Genomic DNA, 27,633 nt, shown 5'->3' on the forward strand with positions numbered 1-27,633 from the left:
TACCGGACTCTGCGTCTTACCCAGACAGGCAGGAAAAGAAGGGGGCCCTGACGGCGGAGGGAGCGGCACCCGACCCCCCGGTGCTGGGCCAGCAGCGGAACTGAGGAGCCGCCTCAGACCCTGGCGTCCACCCGTCCGCTCGTCGGTGCGCCGCCGCCAGGACTGCCCGGCAGCCGCGGCCGAAGGCTTACCGTAAGGCCGGACCGAGCCCGCCTGTGCCGAGGCGGGTCCTCCACAACAGAGATGGGACGGGGCTGGAGCGGACACCGCTACGAGGACGCGACCCTCGGTCGAGCGGCGAACCGGAAGCGGCGGATCGGCACCACCTCCCACATCCGGGCACGTGACCAGCCTCCACGCCGGAAATCGGTCGGGTAGAGCCGGAAGGAGTCGCGGCAGTGGCCTTGGCGAGGGCGGGTGGGCAGGTTTCGCCGTAGGGGAGTGTTTAGAACTGGTAGGGGCTGGACCCCGTCGCTCGGAGACTGACTCGGGAGCTGGGGCGTTTGGTGCCTAGTGTTAGTTTCTCTTGAAGAGTTATTTATTCAGCTGTTTTCAGCAGTTCATTTAAGAAGAGATGCGATTACATGTTTTCTTTTTTGCACACGTAAAGCTCTGTTAACTCTAGATACTTGCTGCTTATGGCATGGAGAGTTTAAATGAGTTAAATCAGAATGTGGGGGGGGGACGGGGGGGACCAAGACACCAGCACTTAAAAAAATTTTTTTTTTTTTACTTTTTTAGGCCCGCAGCATGCGTGATCTTAGTTCCCCCACCAGCGATCGCACTCGCACCCCCTGCAGTGGAAGGGGGGAGTCTTAACCACTGGACCGCCAGGGAAGTTCCCACCAGCACTTTTCACATCTTTGGGGAAAATTCTAATATGCAGCTATGGTGGAGAACCATTGATACAGTGACGTTGGTATTTCAAAATGTGGTCTGTGGACCAGCTGCTTGGGCATCATCTGGGGGTTCTTTAGAAAATGCAGCCTCTCAGGCTTACTTCAGAGCTACTGAATGGTAATCTATATCTTAACGCCTTAAGATGACGCCTGTGCACGTTTAAGTTTGAGAAGCACAGGTGATGCCAGTGTTGCTGGTTGCAAGGCAAGTGGTTTATTTATTCCATATGTTTGGCACCTGTTTTATGCCAGGCACTTTGATCGAGGTGCAGAGGTGATTCAGACATGAATCTCACCCTGAAGATGTTCCCGGTATGGTAGGGCCAAACAAGGTATACATGCAAATACATATAAAATAAGACAAAATAAATGACCAAAGAGAGATGCAGGTCAGATAAATGTGCTGGTAATTCAGAGGAGCGATTTCTTTGCTCTAGCTCAATAGCGTCCTTTGCAAGGGTTCTTCAGGGACCCATTCAATGCAAGCATTCGTTCATTTGAAAACAGAGCCACCTCAATGCTGGGCACTGTATTAGGTGCTGGAGATACAAAGACAGGGATACCACTAAGAAGGGGACACACCGTCATTGGAGAGACAGAATTAAATAGAGGGATAAATTACAGTCTAGTGTGGTAAACTAAACAAAAGTAGAAAAAAAGATGTAGCACCATAGGAATGCGAAAGAGGGTGTAACTCACTCTGTCAAGATGGATTCACTGAGGAAGGGACAAATGAGCTGTGCAAAGTATCTTTCAGTGTTTAGCTGAAGATATAATTTGGTGGAAAAATCAGCATACATAGTAGGGACCTGTTTGCTACTGAGATCAATATGCTCTAGTCAATGCTACTTGAAATGCTTTTCAGTTTCATTGAATGACTTCCCTTTTAAGAGCAGGATCTGATCTGATCTTTAGAAAGACCTCTTGGGTCCTTCCTGCTCAGTCCCAGAATGCTTACTGTGAGCACTCTTTATATGACAATTGCATGTGCTATTTTGTCCTTTTTTTTCTTTCTCTTTTCTTCCTTTTTTTTTTTTTTTTAACCTGTATGTTTACAGCCCTCTTCAAAGTTGGGAAGTGAATTGCTTTTCAGTAGCCTGGACTTCTTCCCTGAACTCTAGATTTGTTGTTGTTGTTCTCTAGTTTTTTGTTTTTTTCAATTAATTTTTACTGCAATATAGTTGCTTTACAACGTGAACTCCAGATTTGTGTATCCACTGCCTCCCCAACACTTCCACTCGGATGTCCATTAGGCATCTCAAACTAAAATTTAAAAATTTCTGAAAATTAAATTCTCCTTTCTCCCCTCCCCTCCTGGATTCCCCTCAAAGTAGAGGCTGAAACAAAGGCTTATGTGCAGTATTTTATTTGGGGCTTTGATAGCAGGGAGCAAGAGTGAGAGAAGAGGGAGGGGAAGTAAAACAAGGAAAAGGGAGAGGCAGTATAAGGATGTGTTATTGAGTTCGTCGTCACCATATCTGAATGTTTTCTTGATCCCTTAGGACTTTCTGGGAAGCTTCGTGAGATGATTCGCAAAACTGTCTACTGAAAGCCAGAATGGAAGAGGTATTTATCTGTCAGCTCCTGTCTCCCTTTGATCAAAGGTTAATGCCCCTGGCCATTACCTACTCCACACTTCCCAAATGCACAATTGTGAATGCCAAGCTGACTTCCACATCAGAGGAGTCCTGAGGAAGAAGAGAGGTGCAGTCATGTCGTACTTGCCCAAAGTTCATCAAACTCTCTTCAGAAAAGTTTGCTGCAGCAGTGGTTGGAATAAGAGGCTGAAAGGATTTGAGGTGGTGACAGAGGATACACAGATGCTGTCCATTTCAGCCCACTCTTTTTTTTTTTTAAACTTTGGGTTTATTTATTTATTTATTTATTTATTTATTTATTTATTTATGGCTGTGTTGGGTCTTCGTTTCTGTGCGAGGGCTTTCTCTAGTTGTGGCGAGCGGGGCCACTCTTCATCGCGGTGCGCGGGCCTCTCACTATTGTGGCCTCTCTTGTTGTGGAGCACAGGCTCCAGACGCGCAGGCTCAGTAATTGTGGCTCACGGACCTAGTTGCTCCGCGGCATGTGGGATCTTCCCAGACCAGGGCTCGAACCCGTGTCCCCTGCATTGGCAGGCAGATTCTCAACCACTGCGCCACCAGGGAAGCCCTCAGTCCACTCTTTGTACCACTACATCTGCTTGGCCCTTCGTTACGTCTGGTCTTTTACAGAGTCCCCTTCAAGGTGATGGCCACCTACCATCTCTGTGAAGACTTAACATAAGAGAGTTGGTGAAATAAGCTTCAGTCCCTGCTGCTACACTGATGCCAGTACCGTGCTTGTTTTCATTAACTCCCTCCTCTACTATCCATCCTAACCTCCCTTCACCCTGGGCCAGCACATCAGCTGATATAGGTTGTTTCCTCAGCGAGGTAACTGGAACCTTCACCCTTTGTTTACCTTGCTCTGGTTGGGCCATGATTGTGTAATTGCCTGTTCAACTTATCCCTGGGTACAGAAACACCAAGATAAGCCTCAGTTGAATTCCTTCCAGATTTATTCCTCCCTACTGCTATTGTGTAGCAACAATCCCAGATTTTTTTGCCAGTCACAGTTGAGTACTCCCACTACTGTAGTAACTCCTTCCGTTGCTACGTGACTACTGCCATGAGAAACCAAGTAACCAAATGATAGTGAGGGAGTTTCAAGTTCAGTGAAGCATCCTCCACCCAACTCATGGAGCGCTAATTACTGTAATCTACCAAAGCCTAAATTTGGGAGTCAGGAAACACAAATTCTGTGAGTGGGTCACTGGAAGTGATGATAAAACGGGCCAATCCTGCTCCCATTCTGGGGTTTCCAGAGCTATGTCTTTAGCTGTTGGGGACACTCTTTATTGCTTGGTTTTAAGCATTTACCACATCAGAAGCTGGCTACTTCTGAGTGATGAGGGATATGGCAATATCAGTGGAGTCTCTGGTCATGTGTATATTGTCACCTTTTTTTTTAGGAGGAGGCTATAAAATGGATTCCTTGGTTAAAGTAGCATTGATCAGGATACTATAATTCTGGTGTTATGGATGTTGGCAGAGTCACTTCAGGCAGGAAAGACAAACCTAGGAGTCTGTAAATATTTGTACTTCGGGCCACTTCTCTCTATAAACAAAGCTAACAATAAAGAATACTGCTCCCAGCTCTACCAACTGGTAAGATTTCATTTCACCTTTGTTCTTTAAAGCCACCCCTGAGTGGAGCTATGTGCAACAGCAGTCCAGTTTTTCCTACACACCGACACAATGTGCCAACCCGTCTGTGAACCAGGCTCAAATGTTTTATTCTGAAATAGGTAGTCATAGGGAACTCCAAGAGGGCATAGGAGTGAGCTGAGGAAGATATACCAGTGCTACAGAAGTGCCATGGGAGTCTGAGTCACCCATTCATGTAATTTACAATACCTGTGTCTTCTGGACCTGCTCAGGCTCAGTTCTATACCATTTACAGACTTCAGTGGATTGCTGCTGTACCCATGCACTTATGACTTAGAGGATCTGATAATATCCAGCTCATGATAGTTAGCTCTAGTGTTCCCAGTGGAGAATCGTTCTTTGCCTCAGGCATGGCCTTGCAGAACACTAAGGCTCTGTGATGCAACTCTTACTGGGGGCTTTCCAGAGATTTCACACAGGGCTCTTATCCATCACAGATACCTCTAGCACCCTTAGATCTGCGGGAACAAATGGCCTGAGCATTAGGCAACTGGCATCATAGCCCTTCTGGGCAACATATCCAACCGATAGGTACTTTAGTTTTACAATAAATTCATTCCAACACCCTTACTTCTGGGAAACATATTCTGGTAGTTCTTTCATCTCACATAATAAATTCGTTCTAACACTTCTGCTCCCCTGAGTCTTCTGATTCCTTTCTCAATACTCATTCAGAATTGTTCTACAACATCTCATTTAGCACAGGCCATCAGCATAGCCAAGCTTTAAGGAGGCACCAAGGCTTTGTACTAGGACTGGCTCCGGGTGTCCTTGCCAAAACATTAAATCCAGAATCACAGGTGAATGGCCCCATGTCATAAATTCTCACATATCCAGCCTTATAACCTGATTCCTCTGGTTTAGTGCTCTAAATATTCACTCTTACAAATAATCCCCTGGTTTCTATTAGATAGTTTTGCAATTCTTTTTGAGTTCATCTATAATTCAGTGGTTCTCACCTGGGATGATTTTGACTCCCAGGGGACGTTTGGTAATGTCTGGAGACATTTTTGGTTGTCATTACCGAGGGGGTTCTACTAACGTCTAGTGAGTAGAGGGCAGGGATGCTGCTGAACAACTTGCAATACACAGGACAGCTCCACAGCAAAGAATCCAGCCCCAAATGTCACTAGTGCTGAGGTTGAGGAACTCTGGTCTAGACCTCCCTGGAGCAGGGATTGCAATCCCCACATAGGTTTGCTGAGCTCTGACCCTGGTTAGAGGCTTGAGGCAGTGGTCGTTGGGGGAAGATATTGGGAAAATTAAGGTAATAAATTAGGCTCTTGCTTTAGATATATTCTTTGAAGTAGTTCCAGACAAGAAGAGGCTGCTTTCCTTTATCAAGAGAAAGGAGTCTGTTGGCACAGAGGATGACAAAAAATCTGGGGGTTTAAGATTATAAGACATGTGCACACAAATGTCCCCATTCTAGATCTCAAGGTTTCATTATTTTCCTATCAGGGCCCTAGCTTTGACACGGGTAATATTTTAAGGCTGTGCATTTAGACTCCTTTGCCGCTCTGCCACCCTTTTGATTATATGTCGAGGCTGATTTTTAGCACAGTCGGCTCAGTGGCTACTCTGCCCTAGAGGCTTCTGGCTTTCACAGTGTGCCATGATTTGATTGTTGGCTGAACAGAGCCTGTCATTTTCTTTTGTTAAGATCTCCAAAGCAGTTAACAGAAGTCAGCCCACTTTATGACTATCATTGCTCCATAACGCTCAAGTACCATAGCCACATGTAATTCAATGTTTCATCTTCTGTCTGCACCTCATTCTAATCTACAACAGTAGAGAGTCTTGGTAATTAGCGATGCTACTGTATGCCAGGGGTTGTCACCACTTGCAATTTACCACCAACTACTTAACCACCAGCAGGGGTCCTTATTGTCTTGTGATCAGTGTTGTAGGATCAGCCTCCAAAATCCCATACTGAGGCTTTACATTCTGGAGTCACCTTTTTTTTTTTTTTTTTTTTTTAAATTGGATTATAGTTGCTTTACAACGTTGTGTTAGTTTCTGCTGTACAGCAAAGTGAGTCAGCTATATGTATACATATATCCCCTCTTCTTTGGATTTCCTTCCCATTTAGGTCACCACAGAGCACTGAGTAGAGTTCCCTGTGCTATACAGTAGGGTCTCTGGAGTCAATTTTGATGCCCAGTGTTCCCCTGAAAGCAGAGCCCCAAACAAAGGCTTAGGTGCTAGTAGTTTATTTGAGAAAATGAGTTCAGGGAATAGACTAAGGGGCCCAGGGGAAACAAAATAGAGAAAGCGGAAAAGCCAATACAAGGATGCATTATTAAGTTGACAAATGCAGTGGGCAATTTGTTGATTGATACTGTGGAAGCTTCTGAGAAGACTTAGCGAAATGGGTCTCAGAATTCTGTACTGAAGTGAAGAAGAACAAAGAGGACGCACTTATCTATCGGCTCCGGTCTGCCATTGGTTAAGCTTGCACCACATGCTTCTAATTGCGCATGTGCACTGTGGGCTGGTTTCTGCAGTATCCCATGCTAGAAGCAGGGAGTGAGAGAGGCAAGGTGCTGGAATATTGTTCTTGGGAGATGATCTTGAGGTTGAGGCCTGCACAGAATTGGTCACTGCAGCAACACCTGGAATAAGAGGTGAGGCTGAAAGGATTTAAAATAATGCATGAAAGATTTCTAAACATGGCTTCTCCTTGAGTTTTCTCCATTTGAGTTAATGGTATCTCTATCTTCTCAGCTGCTCAGGCCGGTCCTTGACTTCTCTCTTTCTCTCATATTCTACATCCAATCTCTCAAGAAATCTTATGGGTTCTACCTCTAGAGTATTTCCAGAATCTGATCACTTCTCCCCATCTCCAATGCTACTCTTTCCTTGATTATTGCCGTTTTCTTGTCTCTCCTGAATTACTGCTTATCTCCCTACAGTGTATTCTTAACACAGCTGCCAGAGGGATCCTTTTTAAAACATGAGCCATATCATGTTACTCTTTGCCCAGAACCCTCCAGTAGCTTCAGAGTGAAAGTCAAAGTTCTTACAATGACCTACAAGATCCTGCACAATCTCCCCATTTCCCCACCCACCAGGACTTCATCTTCTACTACCCTCCTTGGTCACTCTACTCCAGTTCCTTAGACCTCCTTGTTGTTCCTTGAAAAGTCTAGGCAAGCTGGACTTTTGCTCTTGCTTTTCCCTCTGCTTGAAATGTTTTTCCATTAAATATCTGCATGGCTCCTACTGCATCCCTTTCATGTCTTTGCTCAAAGGTTACCTCAATGAGGCCTTCCATGATAGACCTATTTAAAATAGTGCCCCAACCTAGCATTCTTTATCTTTCATTTTTGCTTTGTTTTTCTTCATGGTTCTTATTACATCCTGCAATACTATGGCATTATATCTGATATATATATATATATATCAGATATAATGCCATATATATATATATATATATATATATATATATATATATAGTTAACATATGTTATTTGTTTATTTGTTAACTTATTCTTTCCCTTTCACCAGAATGAAGCCTTATGAAGACAAAGACTTCTGTTTTGCTCACTGATGTATTCCCAGTTCCTAGAACTCATATCAATTCACTTATTATGTTCTCTGTACTATCCTAAGCATTTTACATGTATTAACTACTTTGGTCCTGTGAGGTGGGAATCTTTATTATCCTTATTTTAAAGATTAGAAAATGGCACAGATTATTTAGCCCAAAGACATATAGTAGGCACATAGTAGTATTTCACTGAATATCTCTTTATATTACTATAGTTCTCTGCATAAAGTACACTTGGAAAGCAACATAAGACAGTGGAAAGAACATGGTTGCTGGGGTTGTGCAGACCTGGGTTCAAATCTGGTCTTTACTGGTTCAGTGATCACAGGGCAGATTACTTAACTCTTCTGAGCTTGAGTTTCCTCATCTGTAAATTCAAAATTATAAATGCCATCTTTTGGGACTGTCCTGCAATTCGCTGAGATATATTTTTTGTAAAGCACTTGCACGTTACTCGGCACATAGTAAGCACCCAATAAATGGTAGCTATTATTTATATGCAGGTTGGTTAGCAGATTAAATTGGGTAGATTTATGTTCTCAAAAGACATGAAATAGTCACTCAGGCCCTGCAGTCCTGCTTCCTTTTCATAGGCAGAAGGCCACATATATTAACATATATCATATATGAAGCAATCTCATATTTGGATACCATGGAATAAATTTTTCATTGTTAATGAGCTCCAAGGGAAAAGTTTCTTCTAAATGGCCAGGAGTAGTGAGTATTGACGTTTGAACAATATTGGCAAAATTGAAATTGGTTCAAGATGGTGGAGTAGAAGGATGTGCTCTCACTCCCTCTTCCAAGAGCGCCAGAATCACAACTAACCGCTGAACAATCATCGGCAGGAAGACGCTGGAACTCACCAAAAAAAGTTACCCCACCTCCAAAGACACAGGAGAAGCTGCAATGAAATGGTAGGAGGGGTGCAATCACAATAAAATCAAATCCCATAACTGCTGGGTGGGTGACTCACAAACTGGAGAACAATTAAACCACAGAAGTCCACCCACTGGATTGAAGGTTCTGAGCCCCACGTCAGGCTTCCCAACCTGGGGTCTGGCAACGGGAGGAGGAATTCCCAGAGATTCAGACTTTGTAGGATAGCAGGATTTGATTGCAGGACTTCAACAGGACTGGGGGAAACAGAGACTCCACTCTTGGAGGGCACACACAAAGTGGTGTGCGCATCGGGACCCAGGGGAAGGAGCAGTGACCCCAGGGGAGACTGAACCAGACCTACCAGCTAGAGTGTTGGAGGGTCTCCTGCAGAGGCAGGGGGTGGCTGTGGCTCACCACAGGGACAAGGACAATGACAGCAGAAGCTCTGGGAAGTACTCCTTGGCATAAGCCCTCCTGTACTCCACCATTAGTCCCACCAAAGAGCCTGTAGCCTCCAGTGCTGGGTCGCCTCAGGCCAAACAACCAACAGGGAGGGAACTCAGCCCCACCCATCAGTAGACAAGTGGATTAACGTTTTACTGAGCTCTGCCCACCAGAGCAACACCCAACTCTACCCACCACCAGTCCCTCCCATCAGGAAGCTTGCACAAGCCTCTTAGATAGCCTCATCCACTAGAGGGCAGACAGCAGAAACAAGAAGAACTACAATCCTGCAGCCTGTGGAACGAAAACCACAGTCACAGAAAGGTAGACAAAATGAAAAGGCAGAGGACTATGTACCAGATGAAGGAACAAGACAAAACCCCAGAAAAACAGCTAAATGAAGTGGAGATAGGCAACCTTCCAGAAAAAGAATTCATTATAATGATAGTGAAGATGATGCAGGACCTCAGAAAAAGAATGGAGGAAAAGACTGAGAAGATGCAAGAAATGTTTAACGAAGACCTAGAAGAATTAAAGAACATACACCTAGATAGGAATTAAAGAACAAACAGAGATGAACAATACAATAACTGAAAAGAAAAATACACTGGAAGGAATCAATAGCAAATAACTGAGGCAGAAGAACGGATAAGTGACCTGGAACACAGAATGGTGGAATTCACTACTGCGGAACAGAATAAAGAAAGAAGAATGAAAAGAAATGAAGACAGCCTAAGAGACCTCTGGAACAACATTAAACGCACCAACATTTGCATTATAGGGGTCCCAGAAGGAGAAGAGAGAGAGAAAGGACCTGAGAAAATATTTGAAGATATTATAGTCAAAAAATTCCCTAACATGGGAAGGGAAATAGCCACCCAAGTCCAGGAAGCATAGAGAGTCCCAGGCAGGATAAACCCAAGGAGAAGCATGCCGAGACATATAGTAATCAAACTGACAAAAAATAAAGACAAAGAAAAATTATTAAAAGCAACAAGGGAAAACGACAAATAACATACAGGGGAACTCCCATAAGATTAACAGCTGATTTCTCAGCAGAAACTCTATAAGCCAGAAGGGAGTGGCATGATATATTTAAAGTGATGAAAGGGAAGAAACTACAACCAAGATTACTCTACTCAGCAAAGATCTCATTCAGATTCGATGGAGAAATCAAAAGCTTTACAGATAAGCAAAAGCTAAGAGAATTCAGCAGCACCAAACCAGCTCTACAACAAATGCTAAAGGAACTTCTCTAAGTGGGAAACACAAGAGAAGAAAAGGACCTACAAAAACAAACCTAAAACAGTTCAGAAAATGGTAATAGGAACATACGTATCAATATTTACCTTAAATGTGAATGGATTAAATGCTCCAACCAAAAGACACAGGCTTGCTGAATGGATACAAAAACAAGACCCATATATATGCTGTCTACAAGAGACCCATTTCAAACCTAGGGACACATACAGACTGAAAGTGAGGGGATAGGAAAAGATATTCCATGCAAATGGAAATCAAAAGAAAGCTGGAGTAGCAATACTCATATCAGATAAAATCAATTTTAAAATAAAGTATGTTATAAGAGACAAGGAAGGACACTACACAGTGATCAAGGGATCAATCCAAGAAGAAGATATAACAATTATAAATATATATGCACCCAACATAGGAGCACCTCAATACATAAGGCAACTGCTAACAGCTGTAAAAGAGGAAATCTACAGTAACACAATAATAGTGGGGGACTTGAACACCTCACTTACACCAATGGACATATCATCCAGACAGAAAATTATAAGGAAACAAAGCTTTAAATAATGACACAATAGACCAGACAGATTTAATTGATATTTATAGGACATTCCATCCGAAAACAGCAGATTACACTTTCTTCTCAAGTGCACATGGAATATTCTCCAGGATAGATCACATCTTGGGTCACAAATCAAGCCTCAGTAAATTTAAGAAAATTAAAATCATATCAAGTATCTTTTCTGATCACAATGCTATGAGATTAGAAATCAATTACAGGGAAAAAAACGTAAAATACACAAACACATGGAGGCTAAACAGTACGTTTCTAAATAACCAAGAAATCACTGAAGAGATCAAAGAGGAAATCAAAAAATACCTAGAGACAAATGACAATGAAAACACGATGATCCAAAACCTATGGGATGCAGCAAAAGCAGTTCTAAGAGGGAAGTTTATAGCTATACAAGCCTACCTCAAGAAACAAGAAAAGTCTCAAATAAACAATCTAACCTATGCCTAAAGGAACTAGAGAAAGAAGAACAAACAAAACCCAAATTTAGCAGAAGGAAAGAAATCATAAAGATCAGAGCAGAAATAAATGAAATAGAAACAAAGAAAACAATGGCAAAGATCAATAAAAGTAAAAGCTGGTTCTTTGAGAAGATAAACAAAATTGATAAACCATTAACCAGACTCATCAAGAAAAAGAAGGAGAGAACTCAAATCAATAAAATTAGAACTGAAAGAGGAGAAGTTACAACAGACACCGCAGAAATACAAAGCATCCTAAGAGACTACTACCAGCAACTCTATGCCAATAAAATGGACAACCTGAAAGAAATGGACAAATTCTTAGAAAGGTATAACCTTCCAAGACTGAACCAGGAAGAAATAGAAAATATGAACAGACCAATCACAAGTAATGAAATTGAAACTGTGATTAAAAATCTTCCAACAAACAAAAGTCCAGGACCAGATGGTTTCACAGGTGAATTCTATCAAACATTTAGAGAAGAGCTAACACCCATCCTTCTTAAACTCTTCCAAAAAATTGCAGAAGAAGGAACACTCCCGAACTCATTCTATGAGGCCACCATCACCCTGATACCAAAACCAAACAAAGATACAAAACAAACAAACAAAAAAAATTACAGACCAATATCACTGATGAAAATAGATGCAAAAATCCTCATCAAAATACTAGCAAACAGAATCCAACAACACATTAAAAGGATCATACACCATGATCAAGTGGGATTTATCCCAGGGATGCAAAGATTCTTCAATATACGCAAATCAATCAATGTGATACACCATATTAACAAATTGAAGAATAAAAACCATATGATTATCTCAACAGATGCAGAAAAAGCTTTTGACAAAATTCAACACCCATTTATGATAAAAACTCTCCAGAAAGTGGGCATAGAGGGAACCTACCTCAACATCATAAAGGCCATATACGACAAACCCAACAACAAACATCATTCTCAATGGTGAAAAACTGTAAGCATTTCCTCTAAGATCAGGAACAAGACAAGGATGTCCACTCTCATCACTATTATTCAACATAGTTTTGGAAGTCCTAGCCACGGCAATCAGAGAAGAAAAAGAAATAAAAGGAATACAAATTGGAAAAGAAGAAGTAAAACTATCACTGTTTGCAGATGACATGATACTATACATAGATAATCCTAAAGATGCCACCAGAAAACTACTAGAGCTAATGAATTTGGTAAAGTTGCAGGATACAAAATTAATGCACAGAAATCTCTTGCATTCCTATACACTAACAATGGAAGATCAGAAAGAGAAATTAAGGCAACAATACCATTCACCACTGCAACAAAAATTAAAATACCTAGGAATAAACCTACCTAAGGAGGTAAAAGACCTGTACTCAGAAAATATAAGACACTGATGAAATAAATTAAAGATAACACAGATGGAGAGATATACCATGTTCCTGGATTGGAAGAATCAATATTGTGAAAATGACTATATTATCCAAAGCAATCTACAGATTCACTGCAATCCCTATCAAATTACCAATGACATTTTTTACAGAACTGGAACAAAAAATCTTAAAATTTGTATGGAGACACAAAAGACCCTGAATAGCCAAACCAGTCTTGAGGGAAAAAAGTGGAGCTGGAGGAATCAGACTCCCTGACTTCACACTATACTACAAAGCTACAGTAATCAAGATAATATGGTACTGGCACAAAAACAGAAATATAGATCAATGGCACAGGATAGAAAGCCCAGAGATAAACCCATGCACCTATAGTCAACTAATCTATGACAAAGGAGGCAAGGATATACAATGAAGAGAAGACAGTCTCTTCAATAAGTGGAGCTGGGAAAACTGGACAGCTACATGTAAAAGAATGAAGTTAGAATACTCCCTAACACCATACACAAAAATAAACTCAAAATGGATTCGAGACCTAAATGTAAGACTGGACACTATAAAACTCTTAGAGGAAAACATAGGAAGAACACCCCTTGACATAAATCACAGCAAGATCTTTTTTGACCCACCTCCTAGAGTAATGGAAATAAAAACAAAAATAAACAAGTGGGACCTAATGAAACTTCAAAGCTTTTGCACAGTAAAGGAAACTATAAACAAGATGAAAAGACAACCTTCAGAATGGGAGGAAATATTTGCAAACGAATCAATGGACAAAGGATTAATCTCCAAAATAGATAAACAGCTCATGCAGCTCAATATTAAAAAAACAAACAACCCCATCCAAAAATGGGCAGAAGACCTAAATAGACATTTCTCCAAAGAAGACATAACAGATGGCCAAGAAGCACATGAAAAGCTGCTCAGCATCACTAATCATTAGAGAAATGCAAATCAAAACTACAATGAGTTATCACCTCACATCAGTTAGAATGGGCATCGTCAGAAAATCTACAAACAACAAATGCTGGAGAGGGTGTGGAGAAAAGGGAACCCTCTTGCGCTGTTCGTGGGAATGTAAATTGATACAGCCACTATGGAGAACAGTATGGAGGTTCCTTAAAAAACTAATAATAGAATTACCATATGACCCAGCAATCCCACTCCTGGGCATATACCCAGAGAAAACCATAATTCAAAAAGAGACATGCACCCCAGTGTTCATTGCAGCACTATTTACAATAACCAGGTCATGGAAGCAACCTAAATGTCCATCGACAGATGAATGGATAAAGAAGATGTGGTACATATATAGAATGAAATATTACTCATCCATAAAAGGGAATGAAATTGGGTCATTTGTAGAGACGTGGATGGACCTAGAGACTGTCATACAGAGTGAAGTAAGTCAGAGGAAAACAAATATCCTATATTAATGCATATATATGGAACCTAGAAAAATGTTACAGATGAACTGGTTTGCAGGGCAGAAATAGAGACACAGATGTAGAGAACAAATGTATGGACACCAAGGGGGGAAAGCGGGGTGGGTGGTGGTGGTGGGATGATTTGGGAGATTGGGATTGACATATACACACGAATATGTATAAAATAGATAACTAATAAGAACCTGTTGTATAAAAATATAATAATAAAATAAAAATTTTAAAACGTATTGGCAAAATTACCCAACAATATTGGCAGGAAGTTGTTTCCTCAGGGAAATCACTCTTGATACCTGCACCAATAAAGCAGAGGTGTGAAGCTTGTGGAGACTTGATCTCAGAGCCCTCAGAGTAACCTGCACTCATTTCACCCATTTGGAGGGACGGGGGAGTCCCTTTTCCTCATTTTGAAAGCCCTGAAGGAGAAGGACAGAAGTGTCCTACTGAACACAGAGCTCTGCCTGATGAAGTACCAACAGCTGGGCAGCGCCACTAGCTTTGAGGACTTTGGTGAAAAACCCCGCAGATCTCACGGAAGTGGATTGAGGCATAGCCCACTTTTACTGCAGTCCCAACTGCCGTTAATTTAAGTCTAAATGACTTTAATTTGAGTGTGAGGCCAAGGGATCTCTATATTTTGAAGAAATCATATGGGTTTATTTAATCTCATTTTTTCCTTATCCCTAATTTTGGGAACTTTTTATTATGTCAATTACTTTGGTATTTCTCTTTTCTATTTCTTAGCATTGTTTTCTTATAACTCAATTATGCACATTCCTGTCTAAGGAAGGAAGAGCAATTTTTCAGAGACGTCAGACCATTAGTATCAACACAAAGAACGCCAAGAAAATTTTTTTGGAACAAGGAGGATTACAGTGCTCCACTTTCCAGATTCTTTCATTATAAATGGCTTTAACAGTGACTGGATGAGAGAAGAGCTTCTGCTATTATGCACATAAAGCAATCAGTGTTTGTTTTGGTTTTATTAGAAACAGATGTAAATATCCCCACAGAATACTTTCCATTTCTTTGCAGCTTTATAGAAGGAAGTCAGGAGACACTAAATGAGGATGGTAATTACCTGTATTGCTATTAATTAAATAAATACTAAAAATAGATATTAACTAGATATAGATACACATCTGAAAAACATAGAAAAGTAATACAATAAGGCATACGAATACTATAAGGAAGGCAGAGGTTGGCTTGCAGAATCGCATTGCATCTCCAAGCTTTTTAAATGCAGTTGCCTTATTCAATGTACATATTGTAGGGTGATATTATAATAAAAGGCACAGTGCTAAGCTCCCTATTTACGTTTGGAGAGATTCTCTCAGAAGTGCAGAGATCATCTCTCACCTAATTCGGAATCTCTTCTGGGAATTGACTACCATGGACAAAGATACACCATATATTGTGGCTTGAAGTGGAGGTTAATGATTCTCAGGGTGACTTCTTTAATACACTCACGTCAAGCCTTGGACACAATCTTTTTCTCCTTTTTGTACTTGGGGAATTCAGGAGCAATGCTGTTGGCAAGCCTAGACCTGCACCCTAGAAGTGTAAGCAAATTAAGATAAATATTAATGGCTTGACTGTGTTCATTTTTTAAAATAAATTTGTTTATTTTTTATTTATTTATTTTTGGCTGCGCTGGGTCTTCGGTGCTGCGGAGGCTTTCTCTAGTTGCAGCAAGCGGGGGCTACTCTTCATTGTGGTGTGTGGGCTTCTCATTGCGGTGGCTTCTCTTGCTGCGGAGCACGGGCTCTAGGCGCTCGGGCTCAGTAGTTGTGGCTTATGGGCTCTAGAGTGCAGGCTCAGTAGTTGTGGTGCACGGGCTTCGTTGCTCTGCAGCATGTGGGATCTTCCCAGATCAGGGCTCGAACCTGTGTCCCCTGCATTGGCAGGCGAATTCCCAACCACTGGGTCACCAGGGAAGTCCCTGACTGTGTTCATTTTTACAGAAAATCAGATTTAATGTTGACTATTCTAACTGCTTTAAACTTATATCCTTTCTTTGTCCCAAAGAGTTATTAAATTGTTTACCATTTGTATGGATAAAATTCAGTGGGACGATATATTGTCACATATACTAAGTCATAAGTGTTTAAACAGCAGTCAGTAAGTAACTTTCTGGTAAGTGGCACTTAAACTGTACAAAGATAAGGTTTTGCTGTTGCCATTGTTACTTAGTGACAGGTAGTGTAGATCATTAATTTTTACCATTAATGAAGGCCCTTGAGGGTCAAGGGCTTTCTACGAGAGTCCCCAAGACTGTTTTTTTCCCTAGAATTGTGTATAAACTCTGGGACTTCTATAATAAGCTTGTTACCTATTTTTCCACAGACTCTTCAGGCAAAATATTTAAAGTTGGTAGCAAAAAAGGGATAGTCAAACCATGAAACAGAAAAGCATGATTGTTAGGAGAAATTCAATAAAAGTGATCTGCTGTAAGCTGTTCAGTCTGAAATGGTTATGTTAGAACAACTTACAAAAACTTGATATTAAGACTAGCTAGCCATCACTAAAAAGTTAGTTTACCTGGAACAATTTCCATCAGCATGGTTGAAATAAAAGATTTCTTTCTGAAAGCTGTGGGTGTCTACAAAATTTATTTTATGTTTTCTTGACAACGAAACATAAATGGGGCTTGTCAATATTTGCATTGGTGGAGAATTACAGTACAGGTATTTCTATTTGGCTTAACATTCTCAGCAATGTTAATTTTGGGGATAGTTTATGGTTTTTAGGTTGTCTTGTTATTTGTTTAAGGGTGGGAAATTTGAAAGCACAGTGGATTGTTCATTTTCTTTACATTTTCAATTATTTTTTTTAACTTAAAAATTGTGTTAAAGTACATGTAACATAAAATGTACCATCTTAACTATTTTTAAGTGTACAGTTCAGTGGCATTAAGTACATTCATATTGTTGTGCAACCATCACCACCATCCATCTCCATGACTCTTTTCATCTTGCAAAACTGAAACTCATTAAACAATAACTCCTCATTTCCCCTCTCCCAGTCCCTGACAATCACTATTCTACTTGTAGTGAAGTTTTCTTTAAATAGGATTTTTGGGATAGAGATTCAGATGATTAAAATATATTAGATAAGATTTAAAAATTTGTTTTTTTTAAGTACCCCTACAGTATCAGGGAAGTAATGAATTCATAATTTCTTGGCTCAAATTTCCCCTAAAAGGTGAAAATGGTTGCTCTCAGCTCATGAATAAGCTACTCTTATAGAACGTGGAAACAAGGAGCCAAAGTGTCCCAGCAGTTCTCCTTTATCAGGACTTGGCTCTACTTACCACTAAATTGAAAGTTTTCAATCTTCTCCCACAACCAGACTTCCAGGGTAACAAGTCAATGGACTTTCAGGATCATACACTTATTTGCTACTTGCTTAAGGATAAAAAAAAAAATGTACCATTTGCAAATGAGAAGTATGGCAACTATCAAAGTAATGCCTTTAAAATGTAGGTCTCTGTTACAAAAAAAAATCTGGTCTTCTAAACAAAATCTCTTTTGTTTAGAAAACAAAACAAATTTATATTTATAAGACCTCTATTGGGGCAGGCAGTGTACTTTTTTTCAGATATATATATAATTTTCCATTATAGTTTATTACAATATATTGAGTATAGCTCCCTGTGCTATGCAGTAAATCCTTGTTGCTTATTTATTTTATATATAGTAGTTTGTTTCTGTTAATCCTGTACTCCTAATTTATTCCTCCCCTGCTCCCTTTCCCCTTTGGTAACCATAAATTTCTTTCCTATGTCTGTGAGCCTGTTTTTGATTTTTGATTACATAGATTCATTTGTACTATTTTTTAGATTCCACATACAAATGATATAATGTTTGTCTTTCTCTGTCTGACTTACTTTACTTAGTATAATATTCTCAAGGTCCATTTATGTTGCTGCAAATGGCAATATTTCATTCTGTTTTATGGCTAATATTCTATTGTATATATATATGTGTACACATATATACTGTATATGTATGTGTGTGTGTATGTGTATATATATATATATATATATATATATATATATATATATATATATATATATATATTTATATACCACAAAGAGATGTGGAGTAAACCTGAATTCAACCTGAAGCTTGGTGCCCAACGCAGCCCAGTCTAGCCCAGCCTAGCCTACATCAGCCATATTCCAGCAAACCTAAAAATATATGAGCTAGAGCTAAATGCTTGTTGTTTATAAGCCACTCCAACTTAGAGTTGCTTGTTATATGGCATTATTGTGAAAATAGCCAGCTGATACAAAGAGATGCTCAGAATGTAGTCAAGTGGGAGTGTGGACAATTGCTAGAGTGTGTGCCAGTTCACTGGTACTCTCTATGAGTGCAGATGGGAGTTTATGAAGGATGGAGCTTGCCCCAACCATTCCACAACTCAACAGAGTGGCCTGAAATTGTAGATTTCACCTGCAAATTCCCCGGTGGCACAATGGTTGAGAGTCCGTCTGCAAATGCAGGGGACACGGGTTCGAGCCCTGGTCCAGGAAGATCCCACATGCTGTGGAGCAACTGGGCCTGTGTGCCACAGCTACTGAGCCTGCGCTCTAGAGCCCGCGAGCCACAACTACCGAGCTTGTGCACCACAACTACTGAAGCCCTTGTGCCCTAGAGCCCACGAGCCACAACTACTGAGCCCGCATGCTACAACTACTGAAGCCCGCATGCCTAGAGCCTATGTCATCTCAATTAATTTTTGTCAATGATAGGGATAATTCTCCTTTAGATATGACCCTCTTGTGTGGTGTACAACCTGAATGACTATATGGATGATCCTGCTAGTCTTGGCTACTAGGCACTAGGAGTTTCAAACTGATTGCAGTGGCTTAGGTAAAAAAGGAGTAAAAGAAAAAATATACGACAGAGTCTAGAGAATTAAAGACATTTTGGCTTGCACGTAAATTAAACTTTAAAAGAGTAGTGGGAAAAAAGAACACAGAGAAGGCAAAGGTAAGAGAGAGAAGAAGCATAACATAATGCTAATGTGATCCGATTTTCAGTAAGTACCTAAAAAGTCAGATTTCCTTTGCAAGGCTTACATGTCAAGAAAGCAAATACACATATCTTGAGTGCCTCCAGTGTACAATCCAAACATAAATAAGACTCTATCTTTATTCTCTCTTTAAAGACATCACTCCAATATGGGATGTGGTCACTTTTGTTGACCACATTCTGAACTTTTTACCTGAGAAGCAAACACGTGAGCTATATGGATAGTTTTTTATTAGTTCGAGAGGGCAAAGTGAGACTTGGCATAGGACATATGAGATTTTTCAAGCATATCCTCATTTGAACTGCCTGCTTTGATAAAAGGTATTTTTACCTGTTGTCCTAACTATAGGGCATTTCCCATTTTCAGCATAACTAGATAAAGCAGCGACTTGGTTTCAGGGAGGGAGATGCAGCTAACTCATTTTTCCACAATTTGATACTATCTGTATACGATGGCCTTCTTCATCTTTTAGCTGCTTCATAGAAATCAACTCAAATAGGTCTTATTTTTTTAAAAAAATTTAATCTTACAGAGCAATTGCAAATATAGTAGAGAGAGCTCCCATACACTCTTGGCCCAGCTTTCCCCAAAGCTAACATCTTGCATAACCATAGTCAAATTATCAAAACTAAGAAATTAACTTTAGTATAATATCACTAAGTAAATTACAGATCTGATTCAGATTTCTAAAGTTTCTCTACCAATATCCTTTTTCTGTTGTAGGCTCCAATCCAGGACCCCACATTGCGTTTAGTTGTCATGTCCCCTTAGGTGTCCTCCAATCTGTTTCTCAGTGTTATGGATTGAATTGTTACACCCCACTCCTCGCCTTCCCCAATTCATGTTTTGAAGTCCTAATCCCCAGTATCTCAGAATATGACCTTACTTGGACATAAGGTCTTCAGAGAGGTAATTAAAATGAGATCATTAAAGTGGGCTCTAATGCAATATGACTCTTTGCAATATGACTCTTCCTCATAAAAAGAGGAAATTTGGACACAGATACATGCACAGAGGGAAGATCATGTGAAGACACTAGGAGAAAATGGCCATTACAAGCCATCTTGTAGAGAGAGAGGTGCCTGGAATAGATTCTTTCCTCACAGCTCTGGCCAGATAATTGAAAAAAGTCAATTAAGTCAGGAAGTTATACAAATATACACACCTTATACTTTTGTTTCCTTTACTTTCCTTCCCTTTGCCTGGCTCAGAAAGCTGACCTTATTGTTTTTTCATTTTTATTTACTTTATTGTAATTATTTTTTCTTTTTACCTTTGACCGCCTTCACCCATTTCTCCCACCACTGCCCCTGGCAACCACCAGTCTGTTCTCTGTATCTATGAGCTTTTTTCTTTCTTCCTTTTTTTAAGATTCCACATATAAGAGAGATCATCTGGTATTTATCTTTCTCTGTCTGACCTATTTCACTTAGTATAATGTCCTCGAGATCCATCCATGTTGTAGCAAATGGCTAGATTTCACTCTTTTTTATGGCTGAATAATATTCCACTGTATGTGTGTGTGTGTGTGTGTGTGGTATGTGTGCATGTATGTCACATTTTCTTTATCCATTCGTCTATCTATGGTTGTTTCCATATCTTGACTATCATAAATAATGCTGCAGTGAACATATGGGGTATATATATCTCTTCGAGTTAGTGTTTTCATTTTCTGCGTATTTAAAAATACCCAGAAGTGGAATTGCTGGATCATATGTTAGTTATATTTTTAGTTTTTTGAGGAACTTCCATACTGTTTGCACCAATTTACATTCCTACCAACAGTGCATGAGAGTTTCCTTTTCTCCACATCCTCACCAACACTTGCTATTTCTTGTCTTTTTGGTAGTGGCCATTTTAAATGGTGGGAGGTGATATCTCACTGTGGTTTTGATTTGCATTTCCCTGATGATTAACGATGTTGAGCACCTTTTTATGTGCCTGTTGGCCATCTGAATGTCTTCCTTGGAAAAATGTCTATTCAGATCTTTTGCCCATTTTTTAATTGGATTGCTTAGTTTTTTGCTCTTGAAGTGTATGAGTTCTTTATGTATTTTGGATATTAGCCCCTTATCAGATCTAAGATTTGCAAATGTTTTCTACCATTCACTAGGTTGCCTTTTCATTTTGTTGCAACAGCTATTTTGTTATGTTTCAAGAGTAGTAACTTACAGAATGTCCCTCAATTTGGATTTGTCTGATGTTTTCTCACAATTAGACAAAGTTTTGGATTTGGGGGAAGAATAGCACAGAGGTGATGTGCCTTTCTTGAATAAAAGGATACTTTGAGGCTATGAAAATGTTCTATTTCTCCTTAAACTTTCATTCACTAATTTAACACACATTTATTGATCTTACCTGCAGCAATTATTACTATGGTGTTTTGATGGTGACTCTCTATTTCTCTCATTTTTCTACACTTACTAGTTTTCCTCATTCCTTCTACTTCTCTTATCTGGAATTACACCATAAGGAAGAATTATCCCTTCTTTCCTCATTCATTCATTTTTGTCAGTATGGACTCAGATATTTACTTTATTCTTGTTTTGTTGTTCAAATTGTTCCAGTGCTGGTCATTGGGAACTATTTAAAGTTCTCTCCTGTGTATTTTTGCTCTCATTCTTTTTTTTTTCTTTTCTTTCTTTCTTTCTTTTTATTTTTTAAGAATTTTTTTTTAATTTTTTTTTTTATGGCTGTGTTGGGTCTTCGTTTCTCTGTGAGGGCTTTCTCTAGTTGCGGCAAGCGGGGGCCACTCTTCATCGCGGTGCGCGGGCCTCTCACTATTGCGGCCTTTCTTGTTGTGGAGCAAAGGCTCCAGACATGCAGGCTCAGTAGTTGTGGCTCACGGGCCCAGTTGCTCTGCGGCATGTGGGATCTTCCCAGACCAGGGCTCGAACCCGTGTCATCTGCATTGGCAGGCAGATTCTCAACCACTGCGCCACCAGGGAAGCCCTCTTTCTTTCTTTCTTTCTTTTTTTTTTGAGCACTTTCTTATCCTCTGGCACCTAGATGTTCTGGGCTCATCTAGTATTTTCCTTGCCCCAGCCATTCTCAAGTAACTCTGCCTCCTTTTATAAGAGAATGGTATTTCAAAATGATCTTCAACCTTTGCTTCAGAATGATAGATGTAAGTATTTAAAAATGTCTTATTATGAAAAATTAAAAACATACACAAAAGTAGAGAGACTGGTATAATAAACTCCAATGGATTCATCACCCAGTTTCAATAATGGCTATAACAATCCTATTTTACATTGTTCTCCATTTTTAATTCCTGCAACATTGGACAATAAATCCCCACTTCATGCCATATCACCAGTAAATATCCTAGTATCTAACTGTCTTGTCTAATTTATAAAGACTTTTATAAAACATACTCATCACAGCCTTGTAACATTTAAGAAAATTAACCATTGTTCCTTACTATCTAATACCCTCCAAATTCAAATTTCCCTGTTTCAGTCTTTTTATACGTGGGATATTCCAATCAGGGTCCACACCAGGTCCCTGGATAGCCTCCAACATGCTATATTTGGATGTTATACTTCTTGTCTCTTTTATATTAATAAATAAGATAATAATAAACAGTTTTCCTACCCCTTCCCCCAACACACTTAAAAAAATTGATTTGTAGAGAAACTGAGTCATTGGTACTACAGAATTTCACATTCTGTATTTGCATGCCATTTAGCTTATTCCTTCATTTCCCATATTTCTTAAAACTCAGTAACTAAACCTAGAAGACTGATTAGATTCACATTCATCTTTTAGATAGGACTCCTTCATTGATGGTGCTTATGTACTTCTTACCACATCGCATCATGAGCACTTCAGGCTGGCTGACCCACTTTTGGTGATACTAAGATTGCTCATTGGGTTCGGGTAGAGTCAGCCTGCTCCCTCCATTATAAAATTCCTCATAACCTTTCACCTAATGGTTTTTAACATTCATTGATAATTTTTGCCTAAATCCATTATTTCATTAGAGATTGAAAAATGGTAATTTTCTAGTTCTATCATTCCTACAGCACTCACTATTTGGAATTCTTCTTTAAAAGTTCCCCTTATCATGTGTCACCTGAAATACAGTTCCTACGGGAACGGCAAGATACGTGCTTGAGTCTATCCTTTACTTGTCTATTTTCAGATATTTCAATGACAACAAATGATATATTTTTGTTAGTATTGTAAATTCATGAACTTAAGTATATCTGCTGTGCTTCATTCTAGTATAGTCATTTTCCTGTTATGCTCAAATTGTCTCGTCTTAGGCCAGTGGGAGCTACTTCAAGTTGGCTCCTGTGTCCTTGGACTGACCCCAGTTGACTTTGATAGCTTCCTTTCTTCCTGGTACCTCAAGATGTCCCATGTTCATCTTGTACATTTTCTGTCCCAGACCTGGAATCAGTAATTTCTTTAAATAGTCTCCAGTCTTTTCAGTGGGAGATGGTATTTGCAGAACACTCTTGCATGCTAAGATGCTCATGCCTCATGATGTCTTTGCTTCATGGTTTCAGTAGACAAATCTAGAAAATGCATGCTTTTTTTTTAAAAAAAGAGGAGTTTATATTAGTAAGTTTATATTACCATTTCCAGTTAAATTTACTGTTACTGGGCTTTAATTTTACTTGTATATTCCCTCTGTTAAGCTTAAAATCTCGGTTTCTAATGACATTAACGTGATAACATGTGTTTAATCTTACAATACTCACACTCCTATGATACTGTAAAAATAACACTACCAATATTACTAACAATTAAGCTTCTGCATATGGTTTTAGGTTTGATGGATTTTGACAAGTGTATACAGTCATGTAACCACCACCATAAACAAGATATTTCTGAATATACAAATGGACAATGGCCAGATTATATATAAAAATAGAACTCTGCCCCACCACCTGCAGCAACCAGCTGAGGAAGCCAAACTAGTATGTTCAGTAACCAGTCCAGGAAGTCAAACTACTATCTGTAGCAATCAATCTAGAAAGCCTAATAATAGCCCCTGTAGTAATGGGCCCCAAACGACCAGGACTTGATTAATAACCCAGCTTCCCTAATTTTGGCCCCCACTTCTGACTTAGGACCAACTATAGAGAAAGCCATATACATACCTTTAACCAATCACCTAGTATGCTCGGGTTCTTGTTAGCCTGCCAACACCTCCCCCATGCCAATGACCTCCAATCAGGCCTCTTCCTCTAAACATGGATATTCGGACTATTTGAAATATTTCTCTCTTGCACACAATGTCACATGCCTTATGCATTTGTCATTCTGTATCTTTGCCAAAGTACCTTTGGGATACCTTTGAGTCATAGAAATAAAATAAAATTTCCATATCAAAGAGTAAATGCATACGTAGTTCTGCAAGATATTCTCAAATTCCTCTCCTATCAGATTTGTACTCTCTTGCATTTCCAACAGCCGTGAATGAGGGGAACTGTTTTCCCATTCCCAATTGAATATTGTCAAAGTTTTGAGTTTTTTCCAATAGAGAGGTGAGAAACAGGATCACACTGTATATTTAATTTGTATTTCTCCTATTATGGGCAAGGTTAAGCATCTTATCATATGTTTAAGTGTCATTTGCAATTCCTTTTTATGTATGTATCTTTTACTAATTTTTCAGCAAATTGCAGTTAGTTTTTTTAACTCTTCAATTTTAGAAGCAATCTGTATATGAAAGATATAAGTGTATTGCTACATAACTTGCACTTTTTCCAGTTTGTCATTTGTCGTTTGATTGAATATAGTTTTTCTTTTCATGCAAAGGCTTCTTATATTGATGTAGTTAAATTAATCGTTTTTCTTCATTGTTTCTAGATTTGAGTGACAGCTAGGAGTTTTCTCCACTCTCAGTTTATAAAAAAATTCACCCATATTTTCTTCTAGTAGATTTAAAGTAGTCCTTTTTTTCTTTTTAATATTTTTATTGATGTATAATTCACACACCATGCAATTCACCAATTTAAAGTGTACAATTCAATTATTTTTAACATATTACATTATTTTAAAAAATTATGGTATAATATATATAACATTAAATTTGCCATTTTAACCATTTAAAAATGTATAATTCAGCAGCATTAATTACATTCACAGTGTTGTGCAACCATCACCACCATCTATTTCCAAAACTTTTTCATCACCCCAAACAGAAACTCTATAACCATTCAGTAATAACTCCCCATTTTTTCTTCCTCCCAGCCCCTGGTAATGGCTAATCTACTTTCTGTCTCTGATTTTGCCTAGTCTATATATTTCATATAAGTGAAAGCGTACAATATTTGTCCTTTTGTATCTGGTTTATTTTACTTCACGTATTTTCAATGTTCATCCATGTTGTAGCATGTATCAGAATTTCATTGCTTTTTATGGCAGAATAATATTCCACTGTATGGATATATCACATTTTGTATATCCATTCATCTGTTGATGGACACTTGCATTGTTTCCATCTTTCGGCTGCTGGGAATAATGCTGCAATGAATATTGGTGTACAAACATCTATTCAACTCCTTGCTTTCAATTCCTCTGGTTATATACCTAGGAGTGAAATTGCTGGGTTGTTTGGTAATTCTGTGTTTAGCTTTTTGAGGACAAGTCAAACTGTTTTCCACCATGGCTATACCATTTTACATTCCCATAAGCAATGTATGAGGGTTTCAATTTCTCCACATCTTTGCCAACACTTCTTGTTTTCTGTGTTTTTAAAAAATAGCCATCCTGGTAGGTGTGAAGGGGGATACATTTTGATTTTGATTTGCATTTCCCTAATGACTAATGCTCCTGAGTTTCTTTTCTTGTGTTTATTGTATACTTTGCAGAGATGTCTATTCAAGTTTCTTGTCTATCTTTGAATTAGGTGTTTGTCTTTTTGTTACTGAGTGTAGGAGTTTTTTACATTAAACCCTTGTCAGATATACAATTTGCAAATGTTTTCTTTCATTCTGTAGGTTTGTTTTTCACTTTCTTGATAATGTTCTTTGATGCAAAAGTAACTCTGTTCAAGTCCAATTTATCTAATTTTTCTTTTGTTGCTCTTCCTTTTGATGTCATAAAAATCCATTGCCAAATCTAAGGTCCTGAAGATTTACCCCTATGTTTTCTTCTAGGACTTTAATGCTCTCAGGTTTTACATTCACATCTTTAATCCATTTTAAGGATATTTGTGTATGCTGTAAGAAAGGGGTTCAATTTCTTTCTTTTGCATGTAGATATCCAGTTGTCCCAACACTATCTGTTGAAGAGATTATTTTTTCTCCTTTGAATGAACTTGGCATCCTTTCCAAAAATCAGTTGACCATAGATGTATGAGTTTATTTCTGAACTCTCAATTCTATTCCATTCGTCTGTATGTCTATCTTTATGCCAGTACTATACTGCTTTGATCACTATACCTTTGTAGTAAGTTTTGAAATTGGGAGGTGTGAGTCCTCCAACTTTGTACTTCTTTTTCAAGATCGTTTGTCTATGTGGGGTCCCTTGCAGCTCCATATGAATTTGACTATTGACTTTTCCATTCCTACAAAAAAAGCCATTGGAATTTTGATAGGGATTATATTGATCTGCAGATCACTTTGGGTAGTACTGACATCTTGACAATATTAAATCTTCCTGTCTGTGAAAACAGGACATATTTCCACTTATTTAGGCCTTTCAAGATAATTTTTGATACCCCTTAGTAGAATACTAGTTTAGGCAAAACCATCCAACTCCTTCCAAAGTTACCAAAGAACACATAGGCAAAAGTCCAGAATGTTGAATGAATGCATCGAAACACATTTCACTGCAATTCACAAAGCGTCAGTTTATTTTCATATAAATAGTAGTCACTGATAAAGGGAAAAAACAAAATCATGAGTATCAATATTTACTTAGGGAACCATTTTCATAGAACACTGATGAAGGAACATGGTATACATATTCAGAGTGGCAAGGGACACAGGGACAAGCACACTAGATTGAAAGCATAAAAGCATATTCTCATAAGGACCAAGCAATCCTTGTTGTTGGAGGACCAAATGGAATCATCATTAAGGTAAGTAGAATCAAAGTTCACGATCCGTAAGTCCTTCTTAAGGTATGCATGATTCAGCTTGTTTACAGTTCGAACAAAGGCATATTTGGAAGCACAACTATATGCTTCCAAACTGTACACTTTCTTGAAGTGCAGATCAAAAAATGGATTGTCCTAGAAGAAAAAGAGAGACATGATTTTGTTTGTAGCCAGGAAAGTAGCTAGACTTCCTGGATTCTCTCATATTGATTGTTGTATTGATTGTAAAGTATCAGTATCAAACGTTTTCCCAAAATCTACAAATGAGCTTTCCAAAACTACCTGTTTCAAACATGTTGCTTCTAAAAAGAACAACAATAAGAAAGATTATTTTTGAAGCATCTGTGATTTTTCAATTATGCGAATAAATAT

At 39.0% G+C, this 27,633-nt stretch overlaps 3 protein-coding genes across 19 annotated transcripts in view; 1 reads left to right on the forward strand and 2 right to left on the reverse strand.

Annotated features, from left to right (window-relative positions):
• The window catches only part of EXOC1 (exocyst complex component 1), a 60,291-nt gene extending 59,965 nt beyond the window's left edge, over positions 1–326 (reverse strand). For 5 of the 10 annotated variants that reach the window (XM_082464472.1, XM_082464471.1, XM_082464468.1 and 2 more), the window contains exon 1: positions 192–325. The gene's annotated coding sequence lies outside the window, so the exon portion shown is untranslated. Of the gene's footprint in view, positions 1–20 lie in introns of all 10 variants that reach the window. The other 5 variants (XM_082464469.1, XM_082464463.1, XM_082464462.1 and 2 more) reach the window with 3 other exon arrangements.
• The window catches only part of LOC309662086 (uncharacterized protein), a gene marked incomplete at its 5' end in the record, with an annotated part of 75,636 nt that continues 48,246 nt past the window's right edge, over positions 244–27,633 (forward strand). For 2 of the 7 annotated variants that reach the window (XM_082464505.1, XM_082464506.1), the window contains 2 exons: positions 244–374; positions 742–2,465. In XM_082464505.1, the coding sequence (XP_082320631.1) occupies positions 244–374; positions 742–1,021 (411 nt within the window). In that variant the 3' untranslated portion in view covers positions 1,022–2,465. Of the gene's footprint in view, positions 516–741; positions 4,793–27,633 lie in introns of those variants that run through there. The other 5 variants (XM_082464507.1, XR_014264498.1, XR_014264495.1 and 2 more) reach the window with 5 other exon arrangements.
• The window catches only part of EXOC1L (exocyst complex component 1 like), a 34,209-nt gene continuing 19,895 nt past the window's right edge, over positions 13,320–27,633 (reverse strand). For both annotated transcript variants that reach the window (XM_082464496.1, XM_082464497.1), the window contains exon 3: positions 13,320–27,396. In XM_082464496.1, coding sequence (XP_082320622.1) covers positions 27,130–27,396 — 267 coding nt within the window. In that variant the 3' untranslated portion in view covers positions 13,320–27,129. The remainder of the gene's footprint in view (positions 27,397–27,633) is intronic.

The sequence above is a fragment of the Balaenoptera physalus genome (genome assembly GCF_965194825.1).
Source record: "Balaenoptera physalus genome assembly, chromosome: 5".
In the NCBI taxonomy this organism is placed as follows: Eukaryota; Metazoa; Chordata; class Mammalia; order Artiodactyla; family Balaenopteridae; genus Balaenoptera; species Balaenoptera physalus.